At 38.5% G+C, this 20591-nt stretch overlaps 1 protein-coding gene across 8 annotated transcripts in view; it reads left to right on the top strand.

Annotated features, from left to right (window-relative positions):
• Window positions 1-20591, top strand: part of ARID1B (AT-rich interaction domain 1B) — a 413915-nt gene that overhangs the window by 125169 nt on the left and 268155 nt on the right. For all 8 annotated transcript variants that reach the window (XM_060029731.1, XM_060029728.1, XM_060029725.1 and 5 more), the window contains exon 3: window positions 3383-3511. In XM_060029731.1, coding sequence (XP_059885714.1) covers window positions 3383-3511 — 129 coding nt within the window. The remainder of the gene's footprint in view (window positions 1-3382; window positions 3512-20591) is intronic.

Genomic DNA, 20591 nt, shown 5'->3' with positions numbered 1-20591 from the left:
TTAAAGGGGTAACTGACGAAATCTAATAATCTCCCCTGTGGTAAAATCAAATCAGAAGTGGCATGAAAATGATGGTGGGTTAGGCCGGTTAGGGGACGCGTGGTATCTGAGACAGAAGTGCTTTGTTTCCTCAATTCTCAGCACTTGGTTCCTGAAACTCAGTAACTCTTGGTTAAATTTCAACAGTTTGGTAACTGTTGAACAGTTGAATTCAACAGTTTGGTAATCTTATTTACCCTGTATATGGTTAAGAACTAAGAGAGAAGCAAAAAGACTCTTAGTAGCCAAAATTGATTTCACAAAACTTGAGACAATAAAAGCTCATATGCTTCCCTCATGGCTTAGTCCTTTGGGTCTTCATAACAGTGTAGTGGGTTTCTCAGTCCTCAGCAGATGCTGTGAAAGATGGAGGTCTGAGCGAGGAGCGGTGTGGCTGAAGGCCTTGATGCCCTGTGAGAAGCCGGCAGTGCGAGACCACAGTTTCTCTGGGGTTTGTGCAGACAACTTCCGGCAGTAGGCTCTGGGGCAGTCCATGTATTATGGCTCCGCCCTTCCATTTATGTTTCTTAATAATGATTGTTTGGTTTAAGATGTCAGAAAATCATATAATAGAACTTTGAAAGCCCTACATCTAAACTGATGAAAGCAAAAACATTATTGACCATTAAAGAATTGACATTAGTTCCTGACAGCTGAGGTGTATTATATTTAGAAATTGCTTTTTAAAGATAACACTTAGTTAACAATTAATGTTGTAGAGGTAGCACTACAACTTAGTTTAATAAGTAATAATTATTATGTAGCATTCCAGATAGGATTATAATATCGCTGGTTATAATATTAATAGGAATTAGTAGAGGAGGTAACCCCATTTTGCAGATGGAGATGTAAGGCATATCATTATGTGACTGATCATATTCACACAACTGAGGTACAGGAGGGCTTGGATTCAGATTTCATACGTTTCTAGTACAGAGATTCTTTAGGTAGACTAGAACTTAGTCATCTCTGTTTTGTCATGGCTCCCACGTAAGGACAGTAAACCAAATGCAGTTGATTGGCTCTAGGCCCTGTCAGTTATCGCAGGGTCTCAGAAGGTTAGTTAGCCAGTTAGTTAGTACCAAATAATTAGACCATGTATTTAAAAGGATAGCAGGTAGGTTTTTAATTGTGGAAGACAGTGATGGAATCTCCCAAGCAGATGCTTTGGATGGTTCCCCCTCTGACGTTTGCCCTGTTCTGCAGCTTGTTGCCATGGATCCATTGAAGATTTGCTTACACTCCCACCCAGCCTACCTGCCTCCCCTGCATCCGGCTTGCTTCCCCACTTTTCGGAGTTGGAATAGATAGTAAAAGAATCTAGTAAGTTCATGGCTTCTCTAGTGTAAGGAGACTCCTGCAATATGTCCTCTTGTTGTCTTGCTTAGAAAATAGAACCCCCCCCCCCCCACACACTTCCATATTGTGTGTAAGGGTTTCTGTAAACCAGAAAGTCAACATATTAAAGTGCAATTCACAGGGGAGTTGCTGGCTGTGTTGACTGAGCTTTACAGTCATTTTAACACTGGCAAAGTGTTACCCTAACTGCTTCAAATCAAACTGCAAAGATGCTTGTGTGAAATGCAGTATTAGATATCAAATCAAACATATGGGTGTTGAACGGAAGGGTATGTGTTGTGGTAGTATATGGTATTCTAGCATGTGGAGTTGTATTTTATGGAAATTCTTTGGCTTGGCTTATGTCAGGGACATACATTCATTATGAGATATCAAGCTGTAAAATAAATAAAAGCAAAGAATTCAACTGTGCTGTTGCATGGTTTTCAATACAAACTTGTCTGTTCTACTAACTTGGGGTCTGCGAAATGAGAGGCATTTGTAAGCCATTGTGGCCAAATGTTTTGTCAGCGTTGCTAGCAGCTTGAAAATAATCTAGATCGGGTCAAAAGGAATATGAACTTTAGCTTTCTGCATTTTTTCCCTTTTACTTCATTGAATATGTTGCCAATTACTGTGCTAATTGGTCTTAGAGGCAGAGTGTTTAATATTTTCCTCCTCACTCTCTTCTTTTCCTCATTCAGTATTCTGTAGTCAATTTGTTTTTTAAGTGTATATCTGGGACTGATGACTGAGTTCTTAAGTATGTGTGCTTATGGGGATCATGTTCTTGCAGTTCTCAAATGGACCCTATTGTGGTGTTCACAGTGACTTCACCATTCTCATTCCAGGAGTGCTTTTTGCCGTCCTGATATCTTGTTTTTCTTTTCCTCGCCTGTTCTTTCTCTCAATTAGGGGGAAAAAATGTCAATAGATTTCTCATTTGAAAGAACATCAGAAAATATCATCAGTGGTGTATTTACTGAATGAGGAAGGACTTTTGTTTGAACAATGATTTCAAGATTTTTTAGGCTCATGTAAATTAGAAATGGAGAAGACTGATTTTAGGTCATTCTGTCTGTAACTCGGGTATTTGCAGCACAGTACGCTTTGCTTTATATCAGTAACCGTTTTATCAACTAGGAAAATACTACCCTTGTATAGAATGAGTATCTTTCCATCAAGAACTCATATTGATAGTTATATTGTTTGATATACATAGTATTGTTTTCTAAATGGGTTTCATTTTATTATAAAGCAGTGTTGTTTCTTTTTAGCCAAAATAGTATCGGGTAATGGAATTGCTGCTGTAACTGGTATCTGCTAAAATGTAATTGAGGCATTCTGACCTTAGTTGAAACAAACATGTCCCCAAACCACAAACATCCTACAAAGTATTAGTGAGCTCGGACTGGAGTTCATTTTCATCTGAGTGTTGCATGAGAATGGATTAGCATAATGCTGCTTTGACTTTCTAGCGGAAACAATTTTTTTTTTTTTTTGCGTTACACAGGCCTCTCACTGTTGTGGCCTCTCCCATTGCGGAGCACAGGCTCCGGACGCGCAGGCTCAACGGCCATGGCTCACGGGCCCGGCCACTCCACGGCATGTGGGATCTTCCTGGACCGGGGCACGAACCCGTGTCCCCTGCATCGGCAGGCGGACTCTCAACCACTGCGCCACCAGGGAAGCCCTAGCAGAAACAATTTTTTGACGTCAGTATTAGGAACTCCCCCCGACCCTGCCACTGGATTTTTGTGAAATTATCAATTTTTGATGTCTGATAATTTAACTCTGCTTCAAAAAATACTTTGTCTTTTGTCTTCATTGATAGTATGTGAGTAGAAAGCAGTATGCCAATTTATCTAATGGGGAGAATATTAAAAATATCGAATTCAATTGCTTAGCAAAGAACCCACTTCCTGTTGCTGAATTGAAACCATATTTGATTTCGCTGAATGGCACGTCTTGACTTTCTCACTTGCCCCGCTTGACTCCGTAACAGGTGCCGCCTCAGTATGGCCAGCCAGGTGTGAGCGGTTACTGCCAGCAGGGCCAGCAGCCTTACTACAGCCAGCAGCCGCAGGCGCAGTATCTGCCGTCCCAGCCCCAGCAGAGGTACCAGCCGCAGCAGGTGAGCACAGTCCTGGTCCCCAGGCCTCTGTTCTGAGATGTCTTCCCGGCCCATTGAAAACATTTCTGTTCTCAGTGGGAAAAATTGAAGTTTTGAGAAAATGCAGAACTATAACCTAAACTCTTTGTTTACGAATGGATGTTTGAGATTGAAGGGTGGGAAGAATGACTAGTTTAATAGCTTCTTACATTACTGGTTAGTGACAGCAGAAAATGTCAGTCATTTCATGTTCTTTGTCATTTGTGTTCTGAATCTTTCCAGAAAGTACTCTGTCACTCCGTTGAGGCTTATTCAGGAAAATGGTTTTATTGATCATGTAATCTTTCTAGTTGGCACATACATGGTGTTTTTATGTTGAGCCTTCTTTTGATTTGTTTTTTGTTTTAATGGTAAGTGCTACTGGGACGAAACATTGTTGCCTTTGGCAGTGTTATTCTTCCTAAACTAGCTTATAGACTGATAATCACTTCAATTACAATATATTAAAATGCTAAAGGGAATCATGTACTTTTAAGTATGTTAAACACTTTCTAGTTTAAATTAGCCTCATTAAATACTCTTTTAGGTTATTGGGCTATGTATTTCAGCTTACATGATTTGTAGAAAAATAGTACATATGCATTTGGTACAGTGATTCAGTTTCATCTTGTTTTAGAGATTGTCGCTGAGTGATATTAAAAGGTATCATGAGCTCAGGACCTGTACTCTGAATTCAAATAGAGCTTTCATAGAACTTTCAGTCATAAGCATCAAAATGTAACTTTGCATTTTATATTTTCCTCTCTTCTTTCATTTTTGTGGGTTGGGGGTGGTGAAGAGAGGGGAAGACAGTGACGTTGACTATTCAGTTTTTAAAGTGCTACTTACGCAGCTTGGAGAGATTGTTGATGCTAAGCAACATATATAAATATATGAAGCTTAATTTTAATAAATTCAGCCGATTTCTTAAGTATTTTCTTGGGTTCTTTGGAGTCTTTTCCCATGTGACTTTTATTTGAGTTCCAAAAAGAGTTTATGACTTCAAAGAAAACATGTTAAAACAACAGCTGAGATTGAAGATCTGTAGAATCTTGTTTTTTGCATATATGTTTTCAAAATTTTGGTTTTATATAAAGCAATTTATAGAGGTAGGAATGTACATTATTTCAAAGTTATTCAGTCTGGTCTTTTATTAAAATGTGGGAAAATTAAATAACCTTTCAATACCGTTTCTTTTTAAGTGAGAGAGACTGGTGTCTGGGTTTATGATATATAAAGTTACAGGCTTTTCCTAGGCTTTCAGAGCCTTATTGAGCTTCTCTGTAGACAGAATGTTTTGTCATGTCATCAGAGTTTAAGGAGGACTCAATAGAGAGATTATATTACTCATTTTCCTTCAGTGAGCTAAAATGAATCTCTGATTGTAAAACCAATTTGATTAAGGATTCTGAGTGCCTGTCATTTCCTTCAAGACCAAGTTCAAAATTTACTTCCTTTATGAAGCATTCACTGATGACTTCTTCCACATGGCAATTAGTTATTTAATATCCTTCATATTTAAATATTTAAAGCATACTACAGGTCAAATCTTACTTTAACGAATACTATTTTAATGTGCTTAGTTTAGGCCTCTTTTATGCTTTGAACGATACTGCTGTTATTTTATTGACTTGAATACAATAAATTATATGTCAAGAAATACTATATAAAAATGATTCCTTAATGTAAATACTGTCATTTTTTTTGTATATACTGAGGAAATACAAATATTTCTCAAAGTGTATTGGAAATTTTTTCTTGTTTTCATACTCCCTAACTATAGAATGTCTAAATATTTTTTAAGTTTAAGTTTCAGTAAACTCTTCTGGGACAAAGAAATGGAAATCAGAGAGATTTAGGTAGCCTGAGACATTTAGGTAGCCTAATCAGAGGGTCTGGTTTGACAGGAACAGTTTTACTTTTTAGGGAATTTGATGTTCAGATAGATTTGGAAAGTTTATCTAGGAAATGAGATCTAGCATTTTAGATATAGTCAGCACCTCCAAAACCAGAATAATCCCCCCAAATCTATCCCAAAACAAAGTAAAAATAACCACTAGAATATTTTCAAAATCAAGCCAAATTTTAATAAGAATTTAGAATGCTGAATTCACATGCATTTAAAAAACAAAGGAGCTCAACTGTATTTAATGTAAGAAGCCAGTGTTTCGTAACAGACAGAACATTCCTTCCTGTAGACTTTCCTTTTGTTCCCAGATATAGCATACACAGTCTGTTGATTTTTGTATTAGGAGATAATCAGCAAGTATGACTTTGTGTCTTTTGTTAATGTGGTTGGTACAAAAGGTAATTTTAGGGTTCCATTAAGATACCTCACTTTGTGTCTTTAACATTTTTGAATGTGTAATGTTTTAGATAATCAATACATTCATATGGTTCAAAAATTAACAAGTACAAGGAAAGGGTACAGATTCCAGTCTCCACCATAGTTCCTCTTGTCTAGCTCACCACCCTCCTCACCCTTTGCTAGATAACCACTTCATTAGTCTATTGTATGTTTCTTTATATAAAGAAGCAAAATACCATATTTTAATTGTTAGCTCTATTTTTACACAGATGTTGGTACACTGTAACATACTGTAAACGTTCTTCTGTTCTTTGTCATTCCCCCTTCCCTACCCACTTAAATATATTTTCTGTGGTTCTTTCCAGAGGAGTACATAAAGCAATCCTCCATTCTTTTATAGCTTCATTCCATTTTATGGACATATCATAATGTACTTAACCAGTTCTCCTTTGATGGGCATTTAGATTATTTTTAGTTATTTGCAATTCAGACAATACTGCCATGATGCTCTGTATATGTGTCATTTCACAAATGTCCGAGTGTATCTGTAGGATCAATTCCTGGCTGTATCAGTGGGTATATGCAGTGGTAATTCTGGTAAATATTGCTGGATTGTTCCTCTTAGGGGTTGTGCCAGTTTATACTCCCACCATCGATGTGTGAGAGTACCTACCATGTGCCAGTAGCATGGTTTTAAGAAGCTTCTGGATTTTTACCAATCTGATAATGTAGTTTTAATTTACATTTTTCTTGTTATGAGTGATTTTGAACATCTTATATATGTAAAAATGTTTACATTTCCTTTTTTCCTGGACTGTCAGTTCATATCTTTTTATCTTGAATTTTTCTATTCAGTTGTTTGTCTCTTAAAAATTGATTTATATAATAAAAACTAGGTATATTAGGGAGACTAGACCTCTGTCCATGATATGAATTACTCACTTCTGCATCTTATCATTTGTCTTTTGACATTAATTGTGGTACATTTTTTTTGTCATGCAGAAGGGTTTTTTGAATTTAAAAAAATGTTTATGTAGTCAGAATTAGCAGTGTTTTCTTTTATGATATCTGGATTTTATTTTTAGTGAGATTATGAACCTTCCATACTCTGAAGTTACAAAGGAACTGTCCCCCTGTTATTTTGCAGTATTTTCATAGAGTAATTTCTACATTTCACTTATCCTAATCTATGGAGAGAGGTGTGATCCAACATAATTTGTTTTTCTCTAGATGACCACTTGGTTAAGTAACTTTTCTTGTATTAGGTCTCGCCAGAGAACTAGCCTATTGGTTAGGATGAAGATATTTTATTTTAAGGAATTGACTCAGACAGTTATGGAAGCTGGAAAGTCCAAAATCTAGCGTGGACCAGCAGGCTGAGACCCAGGAGAGCTGATGGTGAAGATGAAGCCTGAAGGCAGTCTGCTGGAGAACTCCCTCTTGCTTGGGGGGCTGGTCTTTTTGTTCTATTTAGGCCTTCAACTGATTGGATGAGGCCCACCCACATTATGGAGGGTAATCTGCTTTACTCAAGGTCACTGATTTAAATGCTAATTTCATCCCCAAATACTCTCCAACTTGACACATAAAATTAACCATTACTGTTATCTTTCCTTTTAAACTTTTAAAATTTTCCTTTATGTACAGTGTTTGAGGTTATTCTGGGACTTTATTCTTTTCCATTGGTCCTTCTGTTAGTGCGCCGGTACTGTACTGTTTTTATCATGTTTTAATATCTGGTAGGGTTAGTACATCTTCATTACCCTTTTCAGAGCTCTCTTGGCAATTTGTGTTTGCTTATTATTCATATAAACTTTTCATTTTTTACCGTGCTTTTTCCTAAGAATTTTGTCTTTTTTGTTGTTATTATAATGGGATTTTTTTTGCATTGTTCCTTTTTTGTTTTATGTGAAATAGGTGATGCTTATAAAATAATAAGAGTTAAAAAAAAAAAGTACCTCATTTGAACAATTAGGAACACACGTAATAGAACGAGCTGGGTTTACCTGCCTTGGGTTACTAGGGGCCAGGGAGAACACGCCCCTGTGGAGCCTCACGGAAGGTGTGGGGTTGGGAGGTTTATAGGGTAGGGGTTGGGGTGTGTGCTGGATGGTTCTAAGAGGTATCAGGGGAGTGAGGGTCAGTCTGGACTGGCTACTTCAAAGCAGCTGTGAGCATTTGGTGGTTAGGTGTCTTAATTTTGAGCCATGAGGCAGGACTTAAGTGTGTCCGGGCTTTGTCATCGGTAAAGAAGCACCAGTCACTTCGAGAAAGACAGTGTTAGTAAGAAGAGGCAGATGTTTAGTCATTTTTGTTGTCAAAAAGTGGCCTTGTCCAAATCTGCTTTCAGCGCTGCTTATGTGCTATGGGTGGTGCTCCGGTCTGCTTGTTCTCAGGGCTGATTTTCCTTTTCTTCTCACATTCCTACCCCACTGTCCCTCCTCTTCCTGAATGACTTCTCTCTCCATTTCTTCATTTGTTTAGATAGTTTTAAATTTCTTTTATAATATTCTTCAAAACGAACTGTTGTACTTTTTGGTTAGAATTATTCCTATATACGTTATATTTTTCTTGGTATTGTAAACATAGATTTTATATTTTTATTATATTACATTTTTTCATTGTTTCAGGTATATACAAATATAATGAACTTGGTATATTAAATTTTGTTGTACATTGACCCTTTTAAGTTCTTGTGAATTCTACTAACTCTAATCATTTATAGATTCTCTTATGTTTTCCAAATTTTATTTTTTTAATTGCTTAAAAAAAAAACACTCCCATCTCCCCTTCTTTTGTCCTTCCTCAGACAGCTTCTTCAATGCATTATTTGAAAGGACTGTCTGTTTTTGTATAATCTCTGATTTAAAAGAAGGCTTTCAGCATTTCATCATTAAATATAATGTTTACTCTCTTTTTCTTTTCTTTTCTTTGTAGCTGCCCATTGTTGGATAAGGAAGTTCCCTTCTTTTTCTAGGTTGCTAAGAATTTATCATGAATGGATGCTGAATTTTATCTTATGTGTTTTTTTTGTGTGTGTCTTTTGGGATGATCACTTTGTTTTCCCTCTTATAATCTGTTATTGGGGTATATTACATTTTTTTAAGTATTATGCCAAACACGCATTCTAGAATAAACCTAGCCTCATGACATATTTTTTGCACATCACTGAATTCAGTCTGCTGACATTTATTTAGGTTTCTTGAATCACTGTTCATAAAAGGGATTGGACTGTAATTATCCTCGTGTGGTTTTGTTATCTGTATTACGAAGTTTTGCAGAATGAGTTAGACACTAGTCTCGCCCCCTCTCCCCGCCCCCCCCCCCACACTTTTTAAAATTTTTGGCCACACTGCTGCGTGACTTGCGGGATCTCAGTTTCCCTACCAGGGATTGAACCCAGACCATGGCAGTGAAAGCCCAGAATCCTAACCACTAGGCCACCAGGGAACTCCCAAACTGGTCCCTTTTTTTTTTTTTTTTTTTTTTTGCAGTACGCGGGCCTCTCACTGTTGTGGCCTCTCCCGTTATGGAGCACAGGCTCCAGACGCGCAGGCTCAGCGGCCATGGCTCACGGGCCCAGCTGCTCCGCGGCATGTGGGATCTTCCCGGACCAGGGCACGAACCCGTGTCCCCTGCATCGGCAGGCGGACTTTCAACCACTGCGCCACCAGGGAAACCCCCTTTTTAAACTTACTGGAAGACTTTAAAGTCTGGAATTACCTGCTTTTGGAGTGTTTGGTAGAAGCATCTGTAAAGTCATAAAGGATTGTGTAGCCCTTGATGTTTTAACTTTTGTCCCATTCCTGATTTTTGATCTTATTTCTTTTGTGAATATAGGCATATCAAGTTATCGAATTCTTCTTGAGTCAGCTTTTTACTTATATATATTCCTATATAGGTATCCATTTCATCAAGGTTTTCAAGTTTATTAACCTGAAGTTCATAATAGTCTTTATTTCTTTAATTTTTATAACATCCAGAGTTAAGCATTTTAATTAATAATGTTATTACTTCTTTTATTAATCTTGATTAATCTTGCCAGTGGTTTGTCTTTCCAAAACAAGTTTGGTCACTGTCCTCGTTATTACATGTTCTTTTTTATAAGTTTAATTAAATTCTGTTCTTACTTTGATTATATCTTGCTTTTTGTCTGATAAAGCCAAATAAATATGCCTAAAAAATTTCCTCCTAAGTACTACTTTGGCTAAATCTCTCAAATTTTTTTTTTTTTTTTTTTGCGGTACGCGAGCCTCTCACTGTTGTGGCCTCTCCCGCCACAGAGCACAGGCTCCGGACGCGCAGGCTCAGCGGCCATGGCTCACGGGCCCAGCCGCTCCGCGGCATGTGGGATCTTCCCGGACCGGGGCACGAACCCGCGTCCCCTGCATGGGCAGGCGGACTCTCAACCACTGTGCCACCAGGGAAGCCCAAATCTCTCAAATGTTGATGCGCATTATTTTTGTTCTCTTTTAGTTCTAAGAATTTTCTTACTTCCCTTCATTCATTTTTTTAAATAGTTTTATTGAGGCTTGGATTTGTGTCCTGTTCCCTCAGAAGGATTGTTGTATGCTTTTGCCAGTTGCTTGTGGGCACTAGTCATCAGGAATCATATTTCATATTTCAGTTTGTAAAGTTTTATTGCTTAGAAAGTTCTTAATAGGCTGACAAACAGGATGATAGAATGAGCATTCACATGCCACCGTAAGTTCTTTTCATTTACTAACCTAGCCATATTCGGAGATCCCCAGTTGTCATCAGAATGCCTTATTTATAGTTAATTTGTTTCAAGCAGAATTCATACAGGGTTACTACATTGATTTGCTCCTTAAGTCTTTTTATCTGGAACAGTTCTCTTTTACCCCACCCCCATTCATGCCTTTGGCATGTTGAGAAAACGGAGTCAGTTGTCCTATGAAATGGCTTTGTCTGATTGTTTTCCCTTGATGTGGCTTAATTTGTTCATCTAGCCCCTCTGTTTCCTGTAAATTGCAAGTTAGATCCAAAGGCTTGAAGTTAAACATTTTCGTTTGTGATTGTGTTTAGGTCACTGCTTCTGTTTAGTGGAGGGGTCTGTGACCCTCCCTTTGAGTGAAGAAGCCTCCAAAAGGTTCCAGCCCCAGGCCGTCTGGTGACTATCAGCTGTCTTCCAGCTGGGGCTGTAGAGACGTTGTGATGAGGATAGGCTTTCCCTTTTGTACTCTGTCCGGATTCCTCACCCACAGAATCTGTGAGCATAATACGTGCTGGTGGCTTTAGGCCACTAAGTTTGGGGTGGCTTGTTACACATCCTTACTGACTGACATGGTTTGTATACTTCCTAGGTGATGCAGTGAGGGTGTTACATCAGGATGTTAACATCCTAATATTTCGTTGTCCTACCACAACTGGTATTAAGATTGATCAGTGGGTTCAGGTCATATGGCCTCTGGGACCATTTTAAATGGAATTCTCTTCTTGAGGTTTTACAGAGCACACCATTAAGTGTTAATTTTGACCAGAAACTCTGGTGATGGTTAGCCTGTGGTTGCTAATTCTCAAAGGAGTCATTTCTTAATTCCTCCTACCTCTCAGTATCAAGTTCAAGACAGGTATTTTTCCTTTCTCTTTAGTGAGTTTTCATGCTCTTAAATGATGGATGTAGCCCTTCTTAGTCCCTAAGTTATTTGAGAGGTATTGTCTCATATTTTACTCCCTTTTGGGGGGGCCCTAGATTCCTCCTTTCCCCTGTTCCCTGTATCGTCATCAAATGGAAAGTTAAAACCCATAACAGAAGTCAGTTTCTATTGCTCTCTTACTTTCCATGTTCTTGGTTTACTTTCTGTGTTCTTCGTTTCAGTCACATTCATGCCAAGTTTGTGATCCATTTAAAAAGGCATGTTATCGGGCTTCCCTGGTGACGCAAGTGGTTGAGAGTCCGCCTGCCGATGCAGGGGACACAGGTTCGTGCCCCGGTCTGGGAAGATCCCACATGCCGCAGAGCGGCTGGGCCCGTGAGCCATGGCCGCTGAGCCTGCGCGTCCGGAGCCTGTGCTCCGCAACAGGAGAGGCCACAACAGTGAGAGGCCCGCATACCACAAAAAAAAAAAAAAAAAAAAAGCATGTTATCAAGTATTTTAGATATTTCAATTATAGGCACTTAGAGTATCCAATCTGCCATACTCCTGGAACTGGTACTGTCTTCTGTTTTCTAGTTGTTTATTTGATATCTTGTATACAGTTTAAAACTATATAAACATGTAATATAATAATTTAGAACATACAGACAGTACATTCCTATTTCATAATGAAACTTTTTTAATAAATTTATTTGTTTATATTTTTGGCTGTGCTGGGTCTTCATTGCTGCGTGCGGGCTTTCTCTCGTCGCGGCGAGAGGGGGCTACTCTTCGTTGCAGTGTGTGGGCTTCTCATTGCAGTGGCTTCTCTTTGTTGTGGAGCACGGGCTCTAGGCATGCAGGCTTCAGTAGCTGTGGCATGCGGGCTCAGTAGTTGTGGCTCATGGTCTCTATAACACAGGCTCAGTAGTTGTGGTGCATTGGCTTAGTTGCTCTGCGGCATGTGGGCTCTTCCCGGACCAGGACTCAAACCTGTGTCTCCTGCATTGGCAGGCTGATTCTTAACCACTGCGCCACCAGGGAAGTCCTATAATGAAACTTTTCTACTGCCTCCTTTATTCTTTTGAAATAAATTCATAGATAATATGTTACCTACACAAAATTCATAGATACTGTTATGTTACTACACAAAATTTTAAACAGTTCTCAATATGCACTAACTGTACATGGAAAAGTGAAAAGAAATTGGTGTATAATAAAATATTGTGTATTTAACTAAATAAATGCTCGGGCATGACTACATTGAAGGTTTGTGAAATGAAAGCTTGCGTGTATATGTGGGATCAGTGTGGGCCTGACAGCTACACAATGAGGCTGATGCAGGAGTGTGGTATCAGCCTCTCAGATGTCTTAGGCAGGGTTGTCAGTGGAGATGTCATCTTTTAAGATGATGAGCAGCTCTTGGTCAGAGTCCGACCAAAACAAAATATAATCTTCCCTCAGTATATATGGTAGTTTTATTCCTAGAAAATTCAGTATATCAATAAAGTTGTTTTAACAATAGTTTGTTCTTATATGCAGAATGGAGTTGGGTTCTAGGCTTAGACAAATAGTTAGCTTTTTGTTTGTTTTTACATCTAAATGAATGCTGGGTCTTGTGAAATGAATGTGGTATGATGATCTGTTGGATCAATCTCTTATACATCATAGGACAATCTAGCATTCCTACCTTACACCCTTAAATTTCATTGCATTTCCTTATCCTTGTGACAACTAACCGCCCCCTTGAAATCTTATCAATATGAATAACTTAGGCTTCCTTATTTTTTTCTGAAATAAAGTTCATACATAATTAGTTACCTATATACAAAGTTTCAAACATCAGTATAATGCCATAAATGTAATGGAAAGGACAGAAAGTTTATAATAAAATATTGCTCAGATGTGTCTACATTAGAAGACTTGTGAAATAGTCTGGGGCTTGCATCTATGTGTGTAATAACAATGAACTCCACTGGTACAAATGAGAGTGATAGAGTTATATTGTATGAACAGCTCAAAATTGTGAACAGCGTTTGAATCCATGCGATTTATTACCATATAACAGCAATTCTATACAATGAAAATATTGAACATTTTAAATAACATGCTCACAGAATTGTTTAACAGAAAAAGTAAGGTACCCCAAAGTGTGGAGATATCCTAAGTTTGCAAATAAAGTGTACACACACACACACACACACACACACACACACAGTAAAAATCAGTAAGTAACAGTAGGCCTGGTTTATTCTTCCTATTGTAGTCCAAGAGATGAACTAATACAACAGGGACATGAACTGTCCAGTCACCAAACATTTTATTTACTCAGCATGCTGACATTTCCTGCTTTTAAAAGGTGTTAATTTTAAAGTTCTTTTAAAATTTAGTTCTTGTTTAAAAAAAAAAAGCTATTTGAAGAGGTTGCTTCCACTTGGAAGCATTTTTGTATCCTAGCTTACTTGCTCAAACTCCTTCACCTGAGATTTAATAATTCGGTACAGTAGAGAAAACCTCCCTTAATGCCGTAAGTTTTCATGGTTTTATTTTTTGTTTCAAAGTTTCCATTTTGTCATTCTTGGGTCATAAAGTATTATAGTTAGGTTTGTTTCCTGGTTCACTGTAACGAGAGCAAACTCTCGTTACCTTCCTCTCTCCTCCTTGTACCTATAGCCTCGTTGTCTTTTTCCTTTTGCCTCTCAACTCCTGTCCTACTTCAGTTCCACTCTCGTGAGATGCTGGAGAAGAGATCATGTTTCTCTTGTGGCACACGTTTCTCCCAGACCTTCTACCCACTGCTCCTAACGGAAGCAGCTGCTAGGTGTCAAGGGCAGTGTTCCAAGAATCGAGTAACCTGAAGGGAGTTGCCTGGTATGGAAACCAGACTGTCTGTCAATACCCTTTCCTTTGACATTGGTCTTGTGCTGATTCAGCTTCCTTTCCAGGACTGTGACAGTTGGCAGCCTTGCAGAACACTGTTTTCATGGCTTTAAACTACACTGTTGTTTCCATAGCTAGAAAAAAATCTTTCTTTCCTTAGAGAAAATTTGTAGGAGGTAACTCCATTCAAGTAAGTCTCAGTTTAAAGAGGATATATCAGGATCTTAAAACAGCAACAGCAATAACAAAACTCTAGTTTAAAGCAATGAGAGTATTTCAAACTTTGCCTTTTTAGGTATAGTTTTTTTCCAGCCGATAGAATTATCTCAGATTCTTGAGAGAAATATTGGGTATTATGAATGTGTATGCTTCTCAAGGTACAACTTTTATCTTTTTAATATATTTTTTTAACCTCAGGCTTATTGGAAAAGTTGCAGAAGACAGGAAAAACAAAACATAAACTGTTTATTGAATCCCTTTGTGCTTGGGAATGTTCTCTATGCTGGGAATCCAGTGATTAATAAGACATTGTATCTGAAGTGAAGGAATTCCCAGCTGAATAGAAGGGTCAACATGGGCAGATGACAGACAGTACAGTAGGAGAGGTGTGTTTTCGAGCTATGACTAGATACTAGTAAAAGTGTCCCAGAGGAGGTCTTGAAGAATGAGTAAGAGTTTGCTGGTGAGAGAAAAAATGATCTTGGGGTAGCTAACTCTTTGTTAGTGAGAACAGAGGTAATGCCCAACCCTGAATGATACCGAACTAGACTCTAAGTTTGGTTCAGTAGTCAAGGTCATTTAGAAGGAACATATTAATTATGCTTGGAACTGGTGAATTTCATTGCTTTTCCTCAGTGATTAAGAATGAAGTAAAAGGTTATTTTTCAATAATTTTTTTAAAGCAGAAAATAGTTCTAGCTCAGCGGTTCACTTGTAACAGTGGATCATCGCTCAGTAGTTAAGCCAGTTGGAAGTCTAAGTCTGCTTACATGTGCGTCGGTAGAAACGAGTGTTTAAATTATATTTTCTAAAATACCACTTCATTTGGACATCTTTGTGGACAGAATTTTTCAGAAGGAGATGCAGTAAACAAAGTATTTGGAAAACGGGCATCATTTTGAAAAGAAGGTGATAGCATTGGAAACGAGGGTAAAATACTTCAGAATTAATAACTTGCCACTGAAGTCTCTGAAGGAGTTCAGATGTTACATTAAGTGTATTGACGGTGATGCATTGCGGCACAGACCTTTATTGTTAATTATTTATTCTAATCTTTGTTTCTTATTATTTATATAACAGGATGTTAATTTATAAGCCACTTGTATTCTGCAGCTTCTGGAGGAAATTAGGCATAGAAGGCCTGTGTTACATTACTGAAGCGCTCATATCGTTTGCTTTATAAGATTTTGTTGTCAGAGCAAAGACAAGGACATTTATAGTTTGCTGCCATTAATTGCCCAGCATTTAGATATTAACACAGGAGTCTGTTAATTAACTTGATAATAAAAACTTTTGGGATGTCAGTTGATAAAGGTATTATTTGTTTTAAAGGAGATTGCTAGTGAAGCCTGGGGTTTCCTTTGCATTTGACTCTCTTTCTTTCTTGCTGACCAGGCTCTCAGTTGTCCTAGGCTTTGAACCAGGGCTGGGGATTTCCTTTTATGTTTAAAGAGCTTGTGAGCATCTGAGGAGAAAACTTTTGAGTTGCTTTCAGGTCAGAGCAAGACCCACTCCTAGACTGATTTCTGCTTGTTCGCTTGGGTAACCAACCGCATAACTGCTTCTAGACTCAGGTTGGAGACGTTCCTGGGAGCTCACGTGGTGCTCAGGGCCTGCTTGGCAAGGCTCTTGGCTGGGGGGGAGGGTAGGGGTCAGAGGTTAGGAGGACAGGAATGAGAAAGTGGCAACTTTTCCCCTCTCTCCTACTTTTTTGTCCCGTGGGAGACAGAGCAGTATATTAAAAATGTAGCACTAATTTTGAATATACTCTACATGTAACTTGCTGCCATGGAAGTTTCAGTTTATGTAGAATGGTCAGTTCCGTGTGTATATTCGTGTGTGTGTTTTGTTTTGGTTCTTGTTATTCCTGAAAGCTTCTTAAATAAGCAAATAGAAAAAACTACTGGAGAATGAAGAAAAACTTTTTGATAATGTTAAAATTTGCTATGAATGTTTTGGTTTTAATTGCTGTAAAAATCAGGGTGGTCCTATGCAACTATGCCTGCCTGGGTCTTTGCTTTTATTTTATTAAAAGTGGAGAAAAGGAAGAGAAAATTCTCACATCTTGCACAGATTGTTTCCAGTAATAAAGCATTTTTGGCTCTCTGATGGAAAACTTTCAATAGTTATTCTTTTTATGTTTCGGATTGTACCTGGGACTCTAACTGCATTGGACTATAATTTGATAATGCTATTCATATTCATGTTCAGAATATTTTTAAAATAATTTTCTTCCTTTCAAGTACCAGAATTAAAGGAAAACAGAGCCAGGAAGTGAGGAATTATAGAGCAATAACCATATTTTCAGTACTTAATTTACTTCTGGAAAGGTGATGGAAGCTCCCTCCTGAGAAGAGGAAAGCCCCAGGCGGGCCTGGGATGTGTGTGCAGCCTGGCCCCGGGTTAGGCTGTGCTCCGACCTGTCCCGCAGGCTGCTCGTCAGAGCATCAGGCTTCCTTAGAAATGTGCAGAAGATCAAATCAGCTGGCTGTGACTGTCTGCTGTGGTGATAGAAGAGGAAAACCTTACATTGTTTAAGATACGTTTTATGAAAAGCTGAAGAAAAATCTCAAACACGAGAGCAGGATTTGGTCTAAAAATCATTTAAGCTCCACACCATTCCCTGTTTCTAACGTAGCTGTAGTAGTGAGTGAGCTTTTTAAAGTTCTTTTCCTCACTTTTTTCTTTCCCCTCTCCCCCATCTCCATCTCCGTCTCCAATAGAGATGGAGCCATGGGATTGAACTGGATGCCCGGACACTTGGGTACACTCGGGACTTGTTCTCTAGCTCTTTATCCTAGTTGCCCAGACTCGGCGAGCAGGTGGGGGAGGAAGCCCCTCCTCTGCAGAGGGGGATATCGCGAGGAACTGGCACTCACACCTGATGTGGTTCTCTTCATACCCCTTCAACTTTCTCTCTCCTCTGACGCCCCATTGGGACTGAGGGATGAAGTTGAGGATAGAATAGGTTATGCAGTTAGAAGCATCATCGAGGCTCATTATATTTGTTCATACAATTCTCTTTGTTTGATATTTAAATTCTGACACTAGGGAGATTGAGGAATTTTTATTTTTCCTGGATTGTTTTTTTGCTACTCTCAGCTGTCTTCATTTGTCTTTAAATGCTCATTTCAATTTGTTGAAGTATAGAAAATAAAGTAAAACATAACTTACATATATAACAGTAAAATTCTTCCTTCATCAATTTCTTTGATTTTTAAAAGTTCTTAGGGTAACAAACTCTATGTATATGTATTCCAGAAGATGATTATCTGCAGATGTTTGAAACATAGGGTTACTTTTAGAACTGCATTGCTAGTGTGGGCAGTGACCACCTTTTTTCCTGCAAGGATAGCAGAACCAGCTCCAGTCCACTCACTGATTTTCCTTAGAGTGCTAGACTTCGGGGAGAGGAGTGGATGCATATCTCTTTGCATTATTTAGCCTTGGGAGGTGAAGGAAAGATAGAGCTCGAAGTAGGGTCAGGCGGAGCCATTGGATACGTGTACACCTGTGGTTTCCTAAAAAGAGAGAAAGGGACTGTCTGCATCACAATCACCTGGAGTGTTTGCTCAAGTAAGTTCTCTTACTCCAAAACTGTTTGAGGGGGTGGGGAGTAGCTGGGGATCTGCATTTAACTCCAGCGGGCAATTCTGATGCCTTCCAAAGTTTGAGAGCCATGGAGAGCAGAAATACTAACCAGAGCTTTCCAATCTTGTACTCTAGCATGGCAGATGGATGTTACCTCCTATATTATGTTAACAGTGACCCTCAGAGGCCCTACAGCAAGTTATGCCTGAATGTGGTGGGGCTTGGTTTTGATCCCAACTCTGTTTTATTTTATTTTATTTTATTTTTTTTGAAGTATAGTGGAATTACAGTGTGTTAATTACTGCTGAACAGCAAAGTGACTCAGTTATACAAATATATACATTCTTTTTCATATTCTTTTCCATTATGGCTTATCACAGGAGGTTGAATATAGTTCCTAGGGTTTACTGTCTTCTTTATTGTTGTTTACAGTAGAGATGCATTTTGTTTCAGAGATGGGCTGAAATTCAGGTCTTAAGGCCACTGTTACGGGCCTTTGCAATTGTTCACCCAGGGTTTTTCCAATTTTAGTGGGCACTAGAATCTCCTGGAAGGCCTGTTAAAACACACATTGTTGAACTGTACACCCAGAGTTTCTGACTCTGTAGTTTGGACTTTGGGCGAGTTTCTCAACCTCTGTGCCTCAGTTTCTTCATCTGAAAATAGTACTTATTTCGTGGAGTTGATGTCGAGACCATAAGCGTTTATTCAGTGAGTAAAGTACTCTCAGGAGTGCCTGGTGAAGAGTAAACGTTACATAATTGTTAGCTGCTGCTGTCAGCAGCATCGTGGTCACAGGATGAAGTTCCAGTGGTTCAGTGAAAATTTTGATTCTTATTCTTAAATGTGGTTTTAGATAATGTAAATAACAATAGCTGACATTTATTGAACATTTAAATGTGTCAAGCACAGTGCTCATTGCTTAGTCCCTCCTTTAATCATTAATAGAACTTTTGGAGATAAGTTCCTGTTATCTTGTTTTTATGGATGAGGAAATTCTTTAAGTGATAAGTTACAGAGCTGGGTTTTCTTTTTGCTCTGTGTATTATTATTATTAATTACATACACTATTTTTCCCTATAAAAAGTACAGCTGAACATTTACTGTGGCTCATTTGCTTTGTGAGTTTAATAAAATTAATTAATCTATTAAAAATCTTAATTACTTTACTCCTTAGCTCTTGAGTATCTTCATATTTCTCTTTATTTTTTAGGAGAAGTGAAATTTAGGTAACCACGTAGCTTCCCTTCTCACTCTGGACCCCTTGTTAGTTTAGGAAGAAGTTCTTGCAAAAACCAAAATAAAATAAAGGATTTTCTTAAGTCTTGAATGCCAGAGTAGTGACCTCCAGGGTCCTAACTTGATTAACGTAAGAGAGGCAGCTGCTCTTGCTGGCTCCTCTCTCTAATCTCCAGTCCTCTCATGCCCCTTTACTGCAGGCGTGGGGGCAGCTGCAGCCTCAGGTATACTGGTAAGTCCCGTGTCATAGTGACATTCTTGTTGATGGCAGGCTACAGTGGTAGCGAGGGATCTATTATCAATATTAATGAGACTCATCAGAAAGAAAATAACAAAGTAGTTTGGATAAGCCTGTTCTTTTTCTAGAATGGTTCTTTTTTAATGGAAATAATTATTCCTTTCAGTTAATAGAAAATTAACAATATTCTGAATCTAGCCTTTGGACTCATCAGTATATCTAGTGTATTACAGATAATAAGGCTTTAATATAAGCTTAGCGTCTGCCTGTGGAATCAGTAGCAGTAAAAAAAAACCATATGAGCTTTGGTCCTGTGATTTTTTTAATCTGATGTAAAAGATTTTTGGAGCAAGGGTGAGGGAAGATGCAGGGGAAAGTATTGATATGGACTTAGAATTAAAGTGACTTACCATTATCCTAAAAGATAGCGGTCGTGATATATAAGAAACCCCATTCAGCCCCTGTTCTTGAAGTACCATGTGCCTAAGCTGCAGAGGCACTGGGAGGGAAGGAGGCACTGTACCCTGAGCCTTCTCAGCGCCGCTCAATCTGATATAGTTTCCAGAGCAGGAAACAACTCAGGAAAATTTGTTCAGGGTTGCACAGCTAGTGAATAGTCCAGAAGTTGGAATTTGAGCTTGGGTTGGTTTGACTCAAGTGTTTGTGGTCTCTGGCGAGATCTGTGGCTGGAAAAGGCATTTTGGAGTCAGTGAAATTGGACACTGGGCCTTTAAGAGGCTGAGCCAAAGTCAGTGTAAGAGTGTCAGATTTAGGCAAGGAGGGCATCTTCATCAGGAGATGAGGTCCAGAAAGGGTCAGAGTCAATATAAGGAGGTTTTACCTGGGGATCTAGGGGAAAATGAAACTGGGAAGGTTAATTTGGTTAAGATTACGGAGGGATTTTTTTTAATGCTTTTAAGGATTTATTTTGATTTATTTATTAATTTTTTAAAATTTTATTTATTTTTGGCCGCGTTGGGTCTTCATTGC

Source organism: Delphinus delphis, chromosome 14 (genome assembly GCF_949987515.2).
Source record: "Delphinus delphis chromosome 14, mDelDel1.2, whole genome shotgun sequence".
NCBI classification, from domain to species: Eukaryota; Metazoa; Chordata; class Mammalia; order Artiodactyla; family Delphinidae; genus Delphinus; species Delphinus delphis.
Note: the sequence above shows the minus strand (reverse complement) of the source record. Positions and strands in the feature narration are given on the sequence as shown.